Source organism: Brassica napus, chromosome A3, assembly GCF_020379485.1.
Source record: "Brassica napus cultivar Da-Ae chromosome A3, Da-Ae, whole genome shotgun sequence".
Lineage (NCBI taxonomy): Eukaryota > Viridiplantae > Streptophyta > Magnoliopsida > Brassicales > Brassicaceae > Brassica > Brassica napus.
In genome coordinates, this window is record NC_063436.1 from 10263923 (window position 1) to 10277864 (window position 13942).

General features: G+C 35.4%; 5 protein-coding genes across 5 annotated transcripts; 2 read left to right on the top strand and 3 right to left on the bottom strand.

The window, feature by feature from the left end:
• The first annotated feature begins 1810 nt into the window (after nt 1–1810).
• LOC106438003 (sigma factor binding protein 2, chloroplastic) lies at nt 1811–2707 on the top strand. The gene is made up of 2 exons (XM_013879036.3): nt 1811–1961; nt 2048–2707. The coding sequence occupies exon 2, from the start codon at nt 2119–2121 to the stop codon at nt 2542–2544; it is 426 nt and encodes a 141-aa protein (XP_013734490.1). The 5' UTR covers nt 1811–1961; nt 2048–2118; the 3' UTR covers nt 2545–2707.
• A 1350-nt stretch (nt 2708–4057) lies between these two features.
• On the bottom strand, nt 4058–7412 carry LOC106438000 (amino acid transporter AVT1A). Its single transcript, XM_013879034.3, has 11 exons — nt 6943–7412; nt 6598–6845; nt 6001–6215; nt 5870–5893; nt 5620–5800; nt 5321–5540; nt 5108–5243; nt 4789–4954; nt 4645–4688; nt 4450–4512; nt 4058–4337 (listed from the first exon to the last, which is right to left on the bottom strand). Exons 1-11 carry the CDS (start codon nt 7113–7115, stop codon nt 4245–4247), a joined length of 1563 nt encoding a protein of 520 aa, XP_013734488.1. The 5' UTR covers nt 7116–7412; the 3' UTR covers nt 4058–4244.
• A 1412-nt stretch (nt 7413–8824) lies between these two features.
• Nucleotides 8825–11101, top strand: LOC106453427. Its single transcript, XM_013895674.2, has one exon. It carries the CDS (start codon nt 8825–8827, stop codon nt 11099–11101), a length of 2277 nt encoding a protein of 758 aa, XP_013751128.2.
• Nucleotides 10775–13894, bottom strand: LOC106453424. Its single transcript, XM_048775786.1, has 2 exons — nt 13587–13894; nt 10775–13503 (listed from the first exon to the last, which is right to left on the bottom strand). Exons 1-2 carry the CDS (start codon nt 13683–13685, stop codon nt 12820–12822), a joined length of 783 nt encoding a protein of 260 aa, XP_048631743.1. The 5' UTR covers nt 13686–13894; the 3' UTR covers nt 10775–12819.
• Nucleotides 11494–12023, bottom strand: LOC125607143 (uncharacterized protein At4g04775-like). Its single transcript, XM_048776968.1, has 2 exons — nt 11868–12023; nt 11494–11796 (listed from the first exon to the last, which is right to left on the bottom strand). The coding sequence occupies exons 1-2, from the start codon at nt 12021–12023 to the stop codon at nt 11494–11496; spliced, it is 459 nt and encodes a 152-aa protein (XP_048632925.1).
• Nucleotides 13895–13942: the final 48 nt, after the last annotated feature.

Sequence of the window (13942 nt, forward strand, 5' to 3'; positions counted from 1 at the left end):
AAATAAGCATAAGAAATAGTACAAAATGAGGTAAAACATATTTTCCTCAAAAAATATACACTCGGCTTTATTTCATATTTTGGTAATGTAATAAACAATAATATTTCTATTTTTTTCATCATTTCATTTTTGATTATTTTTCACTTTTTTACTTTAGGTTACTGTAATGAAACCAGAACCTTATGACGAGGCTATTGTCATTTTGGTTTTATATATCTCTATAAATCTATAGTTCTACTAGACTTTCGGCGTAAGTACATCTTATGTGTATATATATATTTTTAAATGGCATATGCTGATATGCAACATCTTCACTAATATCCTACACTATCATTATTTTCCTTCCACTGACATTACAGCATCTTGTTCGGATGGTCTTATCATTCTTTTTCTTTTTTTTTGAGTCTAAAAAAAGGTGTTTTCAATTTCTTTACTAGAAACTCAAGCATTGTAAATAGTCATTTTCACCGTGAATTAAATCTAAGTAACAGAAATTACAGTCGCAATCCTTTTACCACTAGGCCAACTCAACATTGGTGGTCTTATCATTCTTTCTTCTCCAAAGATAATTGTTAATAAATTAAATGCTATTGGATCAGTACAATATACTAATCTAGTGGAGAGTACGAATTATGTATTTATTTTAAAATGTAAATTGGTGAATTTTTTTTTTTGATAACCGAGTGTCCTGGCCTCATCGTGGTGGTCTAGACTAGAGACCGAACCCTTTAGCGGCACGGACGCACACCCAAAGGTGGGTCATGGCCAAGCAACGGTCTTTGGTCTCGGGCGCCAGAGCAAATCCGCATGTAAATTCTCTGGTGGCCAGTGCGAGTCGAACCCGAAACCGTACTTGCAGCCGCAAGCCGTTTACCACCAGACTAACTCGTCCTGATTAAATTGGTGAATTTTTTTTGTTCGAGTCTAATTGGTAACATTCGTTAAAAAAAACTAATTGGTAACATATCAAACAATGGACTAGACAAACGTAACAAATACTGTTTTAATCTCAAACGTGCAAAACATACAGAACCAATATACACTAAAAAAGAAGATTAGAAAAGTACATAATTTTGACCCAAAAAAAAAAAAAGTACATAATTATCTATCATTCGAACGTGTCGGTTAAGTCATTTTGGCTTGTGGTCAAGTTTTGGTCAAGTCATGATGGTTATTGGTTAAGTATCAGCATAATGGACTCCTATGGTTCTAGCAGAGGTAGGAGTAGTTTTTTTTGCTTCCATATTTGTGATTTATCTTCAGTATTAATCTGGTGACATCACTATCGTCGGGTCAACTGACGTCATGGCGTCTATGTGTCTATGTCACGGATATAGACGTGGCGCTTCTGTAGATGCCTTGATGACCAATAAGCGGATGGCGGCTTCCACTTTAACATTATTCACATTTTCTTTTGTCATGCGACTGGCGCGTACAATCACGTATTAAGAGAAATCATTGGACTAATTATTTATAATTACATTATTTGCCTGCTGAAACATAGGTAGAACTTGTAGATTCTTTGGTATGTAAAAAATTAAACAAGCTTCAAACTTTCAATGCACCAAGCGGGTATTCTGTGAAAACACACGCATAACAAACTAATCATTTGACTGAAACTTATTTTCCTAAAAATTTTATTGTTTAAAAAATGTAATATTAATAAACATTTTAATTTACTGATATTTTTTCGTTTCTTATCAATTTTTTATAAAATTACTAATAACTATTAATACATGCATGAATATCAATATAGCTTTGTTATAAATACGTCTATATCCAAATTAACTTATTTGTTCTTTTGTTGATATACTAAAACCAAGTATGGTTATCAATCTTGTTTTGTTACCTCATGTAGAAACAACTGTTTAAAAGAAAGGAGTAGGTGTGAAACGGTGAATATACACGCGTGTAGATTAAACGCGCCGTCGGCTAACACCAGCCGAGGACTCGATGAGACTGTCATTAAATTTTTGTTTGGTTTCCTTACCATTAATATCCATCCTAAAAAATCTTATACTTGTTTTTTTTTTATATATAATTTCAGATTAGGCTAAAACAAGAGAGCTCACATCTGGATTATTTTTCCTTTTGAGTTCTTTACAAAGAATCAAGCAAATGGAGTCATCATCAACGTTGCTCAAAAGCTCAAACCAGAGAAAGTCACCATCGTCTCCGACAAGGAAACCACCAAGGCAAAAGAGGAAGACAACGACGACCACGAGCAATAACAAACCCATCAAAGTCCGTTACATATCAAACCCGATGAGAGTGGAGACGTGTGCTTCTAAGTTCAGAGAGCTCGTTCAAGAACTGACCGGTCAAAACGCCGCCGATCTACCTCCGGGGCCCACAACTTTCGCCGCCAAAGATCCTCACAAGAAGGAGATTAATCCTGAGCCGTTGGATGAAGGGATTTGTGAGTATTACTCACCGATGGATGATGAAGTGTTTAATGCTCCGCAAATGTCGGCAGCTCTGTCTGCGTTTTTCTCGTCTGGGTTTTACAACGTGAATGCATTAGAAAGCATTGGTTCTCTCTGAAAATCTTATGTGTCTTTTTACATAAAAATGTAACACAGATCAGAAGAAGAAATCATCTTAGGGTTTCCTGGATACCGACATATGTATTTCTGTTTTTGTTTACAAAAAACATGTATTCTGTTTTTTCATGTGGCGAATTGTTTTTCTTTTTTTGAGTGAGTAATTATTTGCGTTCATTTAAAAGAAGAAATCTTGCATTTTTCATCAAAATTTGTTAGGTGGTCGATCTATGTATATAATTACCTAAAGTAACATATCAAATTTTCATTATTGAAACATATGACATTTAACATTTTCATATTTGGTGGTAATAATTCTGTAATAAGTCCGATCTCGATGTAGAAAATTAGCAGAAATGAGACAAAACACATGTATGATAATAAATTATTGTACTCTTAAATCTTCGAACGTGGATATATGTATGTCTAATGCACTACTGATTAAATCCCAAAATAAACATAATATGTTGGATAACTTGTATTTTTAATTATTTATCAAGATATTGTAAATTTATGTTTAATCAATAAAATAAAAATTTTGAGAGATTCTTTTTTTTTTGTTCAAAAGATTCGTATTTAAGCTTAGTAAAACTTATCTCAAGGCTTAAGGAATCCTTTTCAATTTTTTGGGCATTTTTATATTTTCCTAAATTACAATACTTTTGAAGATAAAACTCGTTTTCTCGTCTTTAAAATATAAAACTTATTTATGTGCTATGTTACATGGAATCGGAAATACATATATGGAAGCGGAATCGTATAAAAGTGTAGAAGCAAATTTTTTTTAAAAAAATAGGAAGTAGATACTTGTTTGAAATGTATATCCATATATATATAACATAAAATGAATTTATAAAATTAATGACTAAAAATATATGATTGAACATAAAAATACTTATTTTTTAATAATTATATTCCATTCAGTTGATTTCATATTTTAATTATAAAAATATTCATAGATTAATTTTATAAAAAAAATTAACAAGTTAATCATTTTAATAGTTCAAAAATATGTGTCAATAAATTTTAATATATGTGCAAGATCTCTTATAAAAAATTATTATGCACAAAGATAATTTGTAATATTAGTTTTTATATTTGTATATTTTGTATTTTCTCTATTTTAATGTTATTAATTTTGAATGTTATGTAAAATAAAACATATTTTTTTTATTTTTGTATTAATAACACTTAGTTTTTTTCTAAATGGAACCGTTATTCTTAAACGGAAGCGTAAACTTCCAACATGTTTTTAAATATGTATATTTGAAAATATATTGGAAACGAGATTCCAGAAATTTTTACAAGCTTCCAATTTTAGTTTTGGTTCCGGTTTCGGAACCGCACGTCTGGCGTGCTACCTAGCTTGTGTGTGCTCATGGTATCTTTATGTAGCAAACGTGTATAGGGCCTAGAGGCTTAATATCAAACGAGGGCCCAATATCCCAGGTATTCTTTCTAAATGTTAACGTTGTCGACCATGTATTGTTTGACAAAAAGGAATCTTACAAAAATGGAGAAAGATGCTTATTAAAATGAAGGAAATACACAAAAATACAAAAGCAAAACATAACAAACTTTGATAAAGCAAACCTTTCACTATCTTTATTAAGTCAAAACCAATACTAATCAAGATTTTATTCGAGCATCAACATGAACATTAAACTCAAAGAAAAGGAAAGACTATAGGGGGTTTAGTCATTAATAGTTCCTAATGATCTTTGCAACCGAAGAGTATGTCCCCAAGATCCCACTTACCAACCCAATCGCTACTATTGTCGAACTCAGAATCATCTATATCCCATAACAAAAACACAACACAAATCAGTTTTAGTCTAAGAATCCCAAAATTACTTTCAAGAAGTTGAGAAGAGAAGATTATACAAAAGCTCAATGTAATATATACCTGTGTTCTTGTAGCTTTGTTACCCATTATTCTCATGAAGCATAGAGCTGGCATTATTATTGCCTGAGGCACAATACAATTTATGTAAAAATATTTATAAGTTTTGATCCAAGAACGTGTGCTGGGTCTTGATAAGAACAATATTTTTAGCAACTTAAGAAAATAAGGAGAGGAGAGATGATGAATACTACTAACCACAAGTATACTGAGAAGAGATCCAATCAGGGCCATCACAAGACCTGTGTTGTGCAGATAATACACCAATTGCAGAAGATCATTAAGGATTAAACCAAGTTAAAGACATGCAAGTTCTCAACATTTCTAGCTTAACTTTCTTACCAAAAAATGGGATAAGGAAAGCAGAACAAACAGAAGAAGCAACAAGTGCTGTTCTTAGAAGAAGAAAGCACCATATGTTCTCTGAGATTCTTTCAGGTAAGAGCTCTTCTATACCCCTTGCTAGTGGATTCATCAATAGAGCGTATTTTGTGAACGGACTCACAACCTGAAACAATAAAAAAAGGTAAAGACAAAACAGAACCAAGATGGAGTTTAATTGTTAGATTTTTTTTTTTTGAATAAAATGTTAAAATTAATTGTTAGATTGAACTTCAAAAGATGATGGAGAGGGAAACAAAACACTAGTTTCTTTTCTAACCGTTGTCCATTGAGCCACTTTAGAAAATAATGAGCCCTTTGGCATATTCAGTGTAATCTGAGACAATGTGGCTTCACCAAACATGAGATAACCCATGATTGCAACTCCTCCATATATCAAAACACATAAAATGAAACTGCAATGTAGACACACGCACCTTGATGTAAGAACTGGATCAACCCATTATAAGAGTTGAAAACATTATCGTTTTACCATGTGATTACCGCCTTGTTGAACTTGGTCTTATCAGCCATGGACTGGTATATATTTGGGAACACAGAGTGACCTGAATAGCAAAATCCATAGATACCAATAGCAAACGGTATCCCGTTCCATTTCACAGCATGACCAGTGTGATTAAACCCGATTCCTCCCGTTGTACCGAGGAAAAAAGTGCTCACAGCTATCAAAACAGTTGCAATAACTCCACCAGCTGTGGAATCACAAGAAGCTGATCAAGATTCTTGACTATATAAACATGTATGCAACAAGAAAAAGCAGATGATTAATACCTGATAGGTATGAAATGATGCTAAGATCTTTCAACCAAACAGTTGGGAGAATGATGAGAGCAGTTATGATTCCAAATAAATGGATAGAGTCGATTTTGATCCCGAGCCAATCTATGGACGTACCAGGGAAAAGGCCGGTCAGGTTATCCCCTTCCAGAATGATGAACTCAACACAATATGACTACAAAAAGGTGGAAAAATATTCAGTGTACAGACAGAAACACAAGCTTTAGGGTTGATCTTCACTTACATATAGTTCAGTGTACAATAGCACCTGCAAGAAGAAAAAAAACACAAAACATTGCAGAAACCATAAGAAAGTTTTATTCTACAGATGGAAAGCTACAGAACAACTTAGATAAAGTCAGCAAAGTGACTTACACAGATAAGTATACGACCGTACTTCCCAAAAGCTGCTTCTCCAATGTCAGGGTAAGTGATAATACCAGGCTTGTTCTCGAAGCAATCTTTCATCAAAGTAGCAGTGTAACAACATATAACAGCAAACATGAGAAGAATCACCATACTTGCCCATCCAGCTTCTTTCACTGTGTAAGGTGTTGAGAGAAGTCCAACTCCAGCCATCACATTAATCCCTGTGATCAAGTATAGTTTTTTAGAAAAAGTTAACACATGTTTCTTAATTAGGACAAAGAATCATAGTCATAGCCGTTACATGTGTTTCTTGATTAGTACAAGAACCATAGTTATAACCGTTACACATGTTTCTTGATTGGAGCAAGCATCGTAGTCATAACCGTTACACATGTTTCTTGACTAGGACAAGAAACATATTCATAATCGTCACATATGTTTCTTGATTAGAGCAAGAATCATAGTCATATCAATTACACATGTTTAGGCCAAGAATCATAATCGCAGCCGTTACAAATGTTTCTTGACTAGGACAAGAATCATAGTGATACTCGTTACACATGTTTCTTGATTAGTAAAAGAATCATATTTCTTATAGTTTACCATTGAAAATGGTTTGAGTAACGCTGCAGCCATAGCCACCAATGGGCAACTCTTCAGCAAATGAGCCTTTATGAGACCAAACTGATTGTGTAACTGAGGCTTTGTCGGATTCTTCGTTTCTCTCAGGAAGCAAAGGAGCTTTTGACTCAACATCAAGATTACTTCTGCTCTGTCTATAGAAACTTGGATTACTCCTGAGAGACCCGAAGATTGGTGATGCAGCAATCGTATAAGAATCAGTCGTTTCCCTATTTAAAACAAAAAGCTTCTCTGTTCATTACAAAACATCCGAGAATGTCATCGGTTTGGTAATGATTCTTGTGTGGAAAGGGTGATGAAGATTACCTAAAGCTCTGAGGCCACTGAACTTGGGAGATGAAAGTGTCATCGTTGTTGTCGTCGTCACCAGGAAGATCACCCACATCACTTTGATCAGTGTCACTGTCGTTCTCGTACTTACTGCTATCTTCTAAATCTTCATCGTCTTCCAACGTGAACTCGGGTTTCTTCACCTCCATGTTCTGAAACTAACCCTTCAGTGGTGATCGATCTAGCGAGTGTTTCAGAGAACCAAAGAAAATGAAACAAGATCAATCTTCTTGATTGGTTTTGTTGTGTGTTGTTGTTATTACAGAGAGAGAGGGTTCGAGAAGTTTTTTTTGGTAATCATGTTAAAAGGGTTCGAGAAGTTTGCAGAGAGGAGAGAGAGCTGTGAAAAGATGAATAAAACAGTGTGTCCGTTTTTTTTTTTCTTTTTTAGTTTTCTTTTTGAAGCTTTTTGTGATTTGATTGATGTCACTCTCTGTCTCTCTGTGTTGCGAGTTGCATGGCTATTATAAGGCGGGAAATGGTGACGTGGCGGCAGAGTTTAATACAAGTAAACTAATATTTTATTAAAATCTTTTTTTTGGGCAAATATTTTTTTTATTTTATTAAAATCCAATGTCATTTTTATTGTATTCGAAATATTGTATTTATGAATATTAGTCAAAAGTTTGAAGTCTATCATTATTGAAAATTTTGATTACAATGACTAAAATCTTGGACTATTTATGTTTGATACAAAAATTTAAAGTGAAAAGTTTAAATAGATTTAAATCTACTTAATGTGGAAACATATAACTTTTTGTCCTTATATTCTTTTATCTTTTTGACCAAAACTCCAATTTCACTTTGACTAAATTGAGCAAATAAAAAAACAAATTCTCTATTTAACTTATTTTTAACCAAATAAAATCCAAGTTTATTTAACATCGTCTTTTCTTTTAATGTCATCTCTTCTCTTTATCTTATGATTTTCTTCCATGTTTGTCTTAATCAAAGCATTTTTCTTATATTGGATACAAAACACAGATATGTGAAACACATACAAAGCATTATTATATTTGGAAAGTCGAAATGTCCATTATGTGTTAGATGTTCAACTTACTCTTGTCGAATACATAAAAAAAAGAAAAAATTGCCAAAACGGAATAGAAAAACAAGTACATTGTCCCTTTGCCATAAATCTCTTTTTGGTCAGATTTGGACTTAGGTACCCCTGATGAACTTTGAAAAATCATATCAATTATTTTAAGAATCCTAAAAATATGGAAAAATATACAAAATGTATATAAACAAGAGACAAACATATGAAAAATACTTTGGTTGACTAAATAATTGTGGAACACAATTTCATATTTTGGTCTACCGATGGCAGAAAACATAATCTAGTGTCTACGAGGATGTAGATTGCATATTCGGTTAACTACATAAATATCTGCAAACACCAGAAATTTAAATCGACCATTTGTTATAATTCTAGCATGATAGAATTGAACGACTACTCTTTCTTTTATTTCTGAACTACGGTAGACATGGTAGAAGTAAACGACTACCATAACTTTTATTTCTGAACTACGGTAGATTTGATTTACTATTATTTCCTGATATAACTACAGAGGCCAAATGACAAAATCTGCCATGTTTCACGAGTCTGCCATAATATTATTCCATAATCTACCACATTCCTTTATTCTTCGGACAACGTAATGTACGTTCTACGAATTTCGAATTGTATAGTTTCCTTAAATATCTCCATAATCTGGTAAGAGAATATCTTCTAAATCTATTTTCCTTAAATTTCGTGTATTCCAAGTAAATTTTTTAAAAAAAATCGTGGTCTTCTTCTTGGTGAGAGGATTTTGATATTTTTCATCCAAAAATTTTGAATTTCTTGTTGAAGAAGATGCATATCTATGCTTCTTGTGGGTTGTGGAAATTTGATCCCCTTAAAGGATGGGGATTTGCGGTTGATACGAACAAACGAGGTAGAGTATTGTACATGGAATTGACAAGTTCCTTTGAAGACCTAAGCCGTATGGTTTTAGAAGATTTTGGAATTGACCAAAACCTTGTCGAGCTTGAGTTAAGCTACTTACCTATGGAGTTAATCGGTTCAATAGACTGTCCTCCAGTTATCATTGAGAGTGATCGGCAAGTCAAAAATTTTCTTACTTATGTACGTGGAAAAACTTCTACAAGGTTGTGTGTGTCTACTTCACCTATCAGTGGAAACAACAGCAACATTGGGGTTGATAATGAGAAATCTAGCTCGCCTATCAGAGAACAAGGTGAACCTTCCTCGTTTCCACCTCGAGCTGACAGTGTTCGTTCATCTGAATCAAGCAAGGATGTTGAAGATAATTCCAACTCAAACGCCAATAAAGAAGATGATGTTCTCGCCATTAAAGCAAAAGAAGACGATAATGGAAAAAGTGTTCGGTTTTCTTTGGTGGATGTTGTGAAGAGGGGTGAAACGTTTCAAAACAAAACCATGTTGAAAGCAACTATGGAAATGTCGGCAATGACGCATAATTTCGATTACAAAGTTGTGAAATCTGACAGAAACCTTTGGTACATCCGATGCAAATACAACCCTTGCAAATGGAGTGTTCGAGCTGAGGGGTTATCAGGTTCCACATATTTCATCATCAAAAAATATGTGGCGGATCATACATGCGCTGCGTCGAGTATGAATAATGGTGGTCGGACAGCTTCTGCAAAGACAATTGGCAGTCTAATAATGCATAGGTATGATGGTGTGAAAGAAGGTCCCAAAACAAATGATGTCATACAGATTATGAGGATGGAACATGGATGTGAGATATCTAAGTCCTTAGCATGGGATGCTCGGGAGTTTGCAATTAGCATGGTTAGAGGTATTCCAGAGAAGAGTTTTGGAAAAATTCCAAAGTACTTGCACATGCTGAGAGAAGCTAATCCAGGAACACATACGTTTTATGAAACCGATGTTGATGGTAGATTCAGATTTCTCTTCGTTTCGTTTGGCCAATCAGTACGAGGTTTTCAGACAGCCATGCGACAAGTTCTTGTGGTAGATGGGACATTTTTGAAGAGCAAATACAAAGGGGTCTTACTTGCTGCGACCGCTTTAGATGGAAACTCTAACTTGTATCCTGTTGCGTTTGCGGTTGTGGACTCAGAAAATGATCGTTCATGGGATTGGTTTATGAGACAGCTAAAGGTTGTTATTGCGGACGAGCATTCTCTAGCTTTTGTGTCAGACAGAAATGCCTCACTTTGTAAGGCAATAGAGAATGTGTATCCTCTTTCTCATCATGGAATTTGCATCCACCATTTGTTGAATAATGTGGTCACACATTACAGAGGAAAGGGACTGGCTGGATTAATTGCAAAAGCTTCTAAAGCTTATAGAGTCATTGATTTTCAGAAGCGATTCCAAGCTGTCTGCAATATTAGTCCAGCTATTGGAAAATATTTAACAGATGCAGATGTTACAAAGTGGGCTCGCTGTCAGTTTCCAGGATTCAGGTATGACATCAGAACGACTAACCCAGCTGAATCAATAAACTCTGCTTTGCGCACACCAAGAGAGTATCCAGTCATTCCTTTGTTGGATAGCATCAGAGAAATGCTGACCCGTTGGTTCTTCGAACGGCGCACACGAAGCAGGAAGCACACAAAACCATTAACTATTGCCATCGAGAAAAAGATAGACAGGCGGATTAATAAGGGTAAAACGTTTCTGGTTCAGCCAGTTGATGAGTACCGTTTTTTGGTTCGCGGAGATACAATCGACTGCCTGGTTGATTTGGATAGAAGAACCTGCTCATGTGGGAAATACGACCTACTGAAAATCACATGTAGACACGCAATCAAGGCTGGTTTAACAGTTGGTCGAGCCCCATCCTCACTAACGGATGAAATGTACACGACTTCCACTTGGAGAACAGCTTATGAAGAAACTATCAATCCAATAGGTGTTCCGGAGGATAGTTGGGTTGTTCCAGATGATGTCTGGAATGCTAATGTGGAACCTCCTGAATCAAGAAGAGGAGCAGGAAGGAGAAGAAAGCGCAGATACGAGACGGTCGAAGACAAACTTCGTTCATCGCAAGGAGCTGAAGAAAAGAAGAGGCGCAGATGCAGTCGATGTGGCGAAGAGAATCATAACAGAGCTACATGCGACAGAGTGATTTAGTCAGTTCGTTGTTTTGGATTTTTCTTGCTTTTGATTAGCTTGTTTTTCATTATGGTGTTGGTTACTTGATTTACTCGTTTTGCTTGGTTTTGGATTTTTTTGTTCTTGGTTATGGATATTAGACATCGTGTTATCTCTCTTGTATTTTTACTAGCTTCGTGAACAACATGAAGGAGAAGAAAATTGTGAACTGAAGCTACTAGCTTTGAAACAACATAAAGGAGAAGAAAAGTATTAGATTGTGAACTGAAGCTGATAATAGTCAGCAACCGAGAGTCAACAAGAAGCCATCAAGTGTATTATAGGCGATCATAATGAAAACAATAATGCAATCTTAAGCTATTTTGAACCCATCAAACTCAAACGACAAGCAACCAATCACTGAAACTTGATCAGACAGTAAGAGAAGTCCATATTCCCACGATTGCTCCCACAACAACCATAGCAACCGTCGTAATCTTTAGCTTCTGTTTCATATCCTGTGCAACTCTAGCAATCTCCAAGTTCACCTTCTCTTTGAACTTTTCTGACATCTCAGATTCAACTCTAACAATTTCGGACTTCACTTTTTCCATAACCCTTTCTTCAAACTTTGTAATCTCTTGAGCAACTCTCTCATGTTTCGCATCTACCATCCGTATCTCGTCAATCAAAGCTTCATCAATCCATTTAAATAGATGATTCTCAGTTTTTCTCTATAGCAAAAGAAACCAAAAATCAGTCAGTATGGTGTTATGTGGAACACAAAATTGAAACATGGACTTACATCTCTTGCGATTTGACATCTGTAGAATCGTCGATACCTATTCTCCGCCGTCGATGAACCAAAAGTGGTTATACCCTCGCCACACCAACATCTTGTGGGCACACCATGATTAGAGATGCGAGGAAAACGAGCAGAAGAAGTCGTCGAACTGGTCATTGTTAATTCGTTTCGAGGCTCACAGGAATCGCAGACAAAGAACCCTAATCCCCTTTTCTCTCAAATTTATTTTTCTTAGGTTTCGACAACTGAAAAGAAAATCACGTCTTTGGGGGTGTGTGGATCCGGGTTCAGGGTCGGGTTTTAATAACTTTCGGGTGGGCCTACTGGGTATAAACCATAAACGGTTAATACTCTATAACTCTTATATTGACTGCTAAAATACTACACCCTAATACACAAAAATCGACATTTGACAATTGTAAGAAGACAAATTTTGAAAATACGAATTTCTATAACTCCAACTTAAAATCGTCTTTTGAATATACTTAATTTTTATTTTTTAAAACAAAAAATTATTTTTCTTTCTTTATGTGATTTAGGGTATTGTATTTGAAACCTATCTATACTAAAGTTTTTGATATAACTTCAAGCTAATTTAGGGTGTAGGGTATGAATCATAGTTAATGTAGGATTTAGGGTATGAATCATAGCTAATAAACGGTTTAGTGTATGAATCATAGCTAATAAACGGTTTAGGGTATGAATCAAAGTTACTTTAGGTTCTAGAGTATGAATCGGAGCTGATTTAGGGTTTACGGTATTTTAGGGTTTAGAGTATATAATGACACCCTATGTGATTTATTTCCTTAAAGTAATTCATGAAACAGTAAAATAGTAGAAAAACCAATAATTCCATAACAATAAGAGTAATGTAAGAATCAATTAACCATGTCTTAAACCCAAAGAAGAAACAAACTTGAAATCTAAGAGGATCAAGCTAAAAATCATGAAGTCAACCGAGGTCAACAGGTTTCACCGGAGCACGTTTTGGAGGCTTAAATGTAGACATCCGAGATTGCAAGACCGCATCATTTGCTGCTTCCCAAAGATCAAAAGCTATCTTGTGTCGGGCTTCTTTGATGTTCTCGTCGTTCACCAATGAGAAATCTAATCCAAGTAGATGGCACTCTATGAACTTCAATGAATAAGCACCACAATCATTACCACTCATGTTTAGGCCGCGCATGGGGACATATGAAACAGTATACTGTTTCACATTGAAATCTTTCTTCCTCTCTGGCGACTGGACTGCCTTGACGATTCGTGGAATGAGGACGGCAAAAGCTTCGATGACCCTGTTGTTCTTCTTACCCCCACAATCGAAGACATCAATTGTCCGGTTCACAAGATTGACGCAAATAGAGATCCAGTGGATTTGGTTAACACATATAGGGATGTAGAGACGATCGACATCAACGCTCCATACTGAACCTGTGCTTCCATGATATGGAAGCTCGCCTCTTCCATACTCGAGAAAATTGTCGTCGATTTTGTACCCTCTCCTGTTTCCATCAAACTTCCCATAGGCCGTGATAATCTGATTACTGAACATACAGTTCAAAAATGCGACTCGGTCTGGACTCCACCGACGCAATGTGGTTTTCTCCCGAAACAAATACATCATGGCGTCCATGTCCTGAAAAAGACAATACAATTTTGTTTAGGAATGAGAACCAACAACAAAAAGCAATCTGCAAAATATTTCAGAGCTAAACTCACAAAGTTCTTCAACCAAATATTAGGCCCAATAATCCGCGAGGCTAACTCTGCATCAAATGTAGATGGCCCAATCTGAAGTACTCTGTAAAAAGAAAGCATTGCTGTGATGTTAGTGAAGAGGTAGATTTGAGGAAAAATAAATAAAACAATTCAAATAACTTACGTGGGATTCAATGTCCATTCAGTTAGTTTGGCCCATTTCTCTTCTGGAAGGAAAACTAGCTCGTAGTCTTTCGCTTTGCAACGAACTTCTATATCATCACTATCAACCAAGAATGGTGTTTTGAAGATCTGTGGCCGAAACGAAGTCATTGGCGTAGTGAAATCAGAAGGTCCTTCGGACTGCTTGTCTTGAG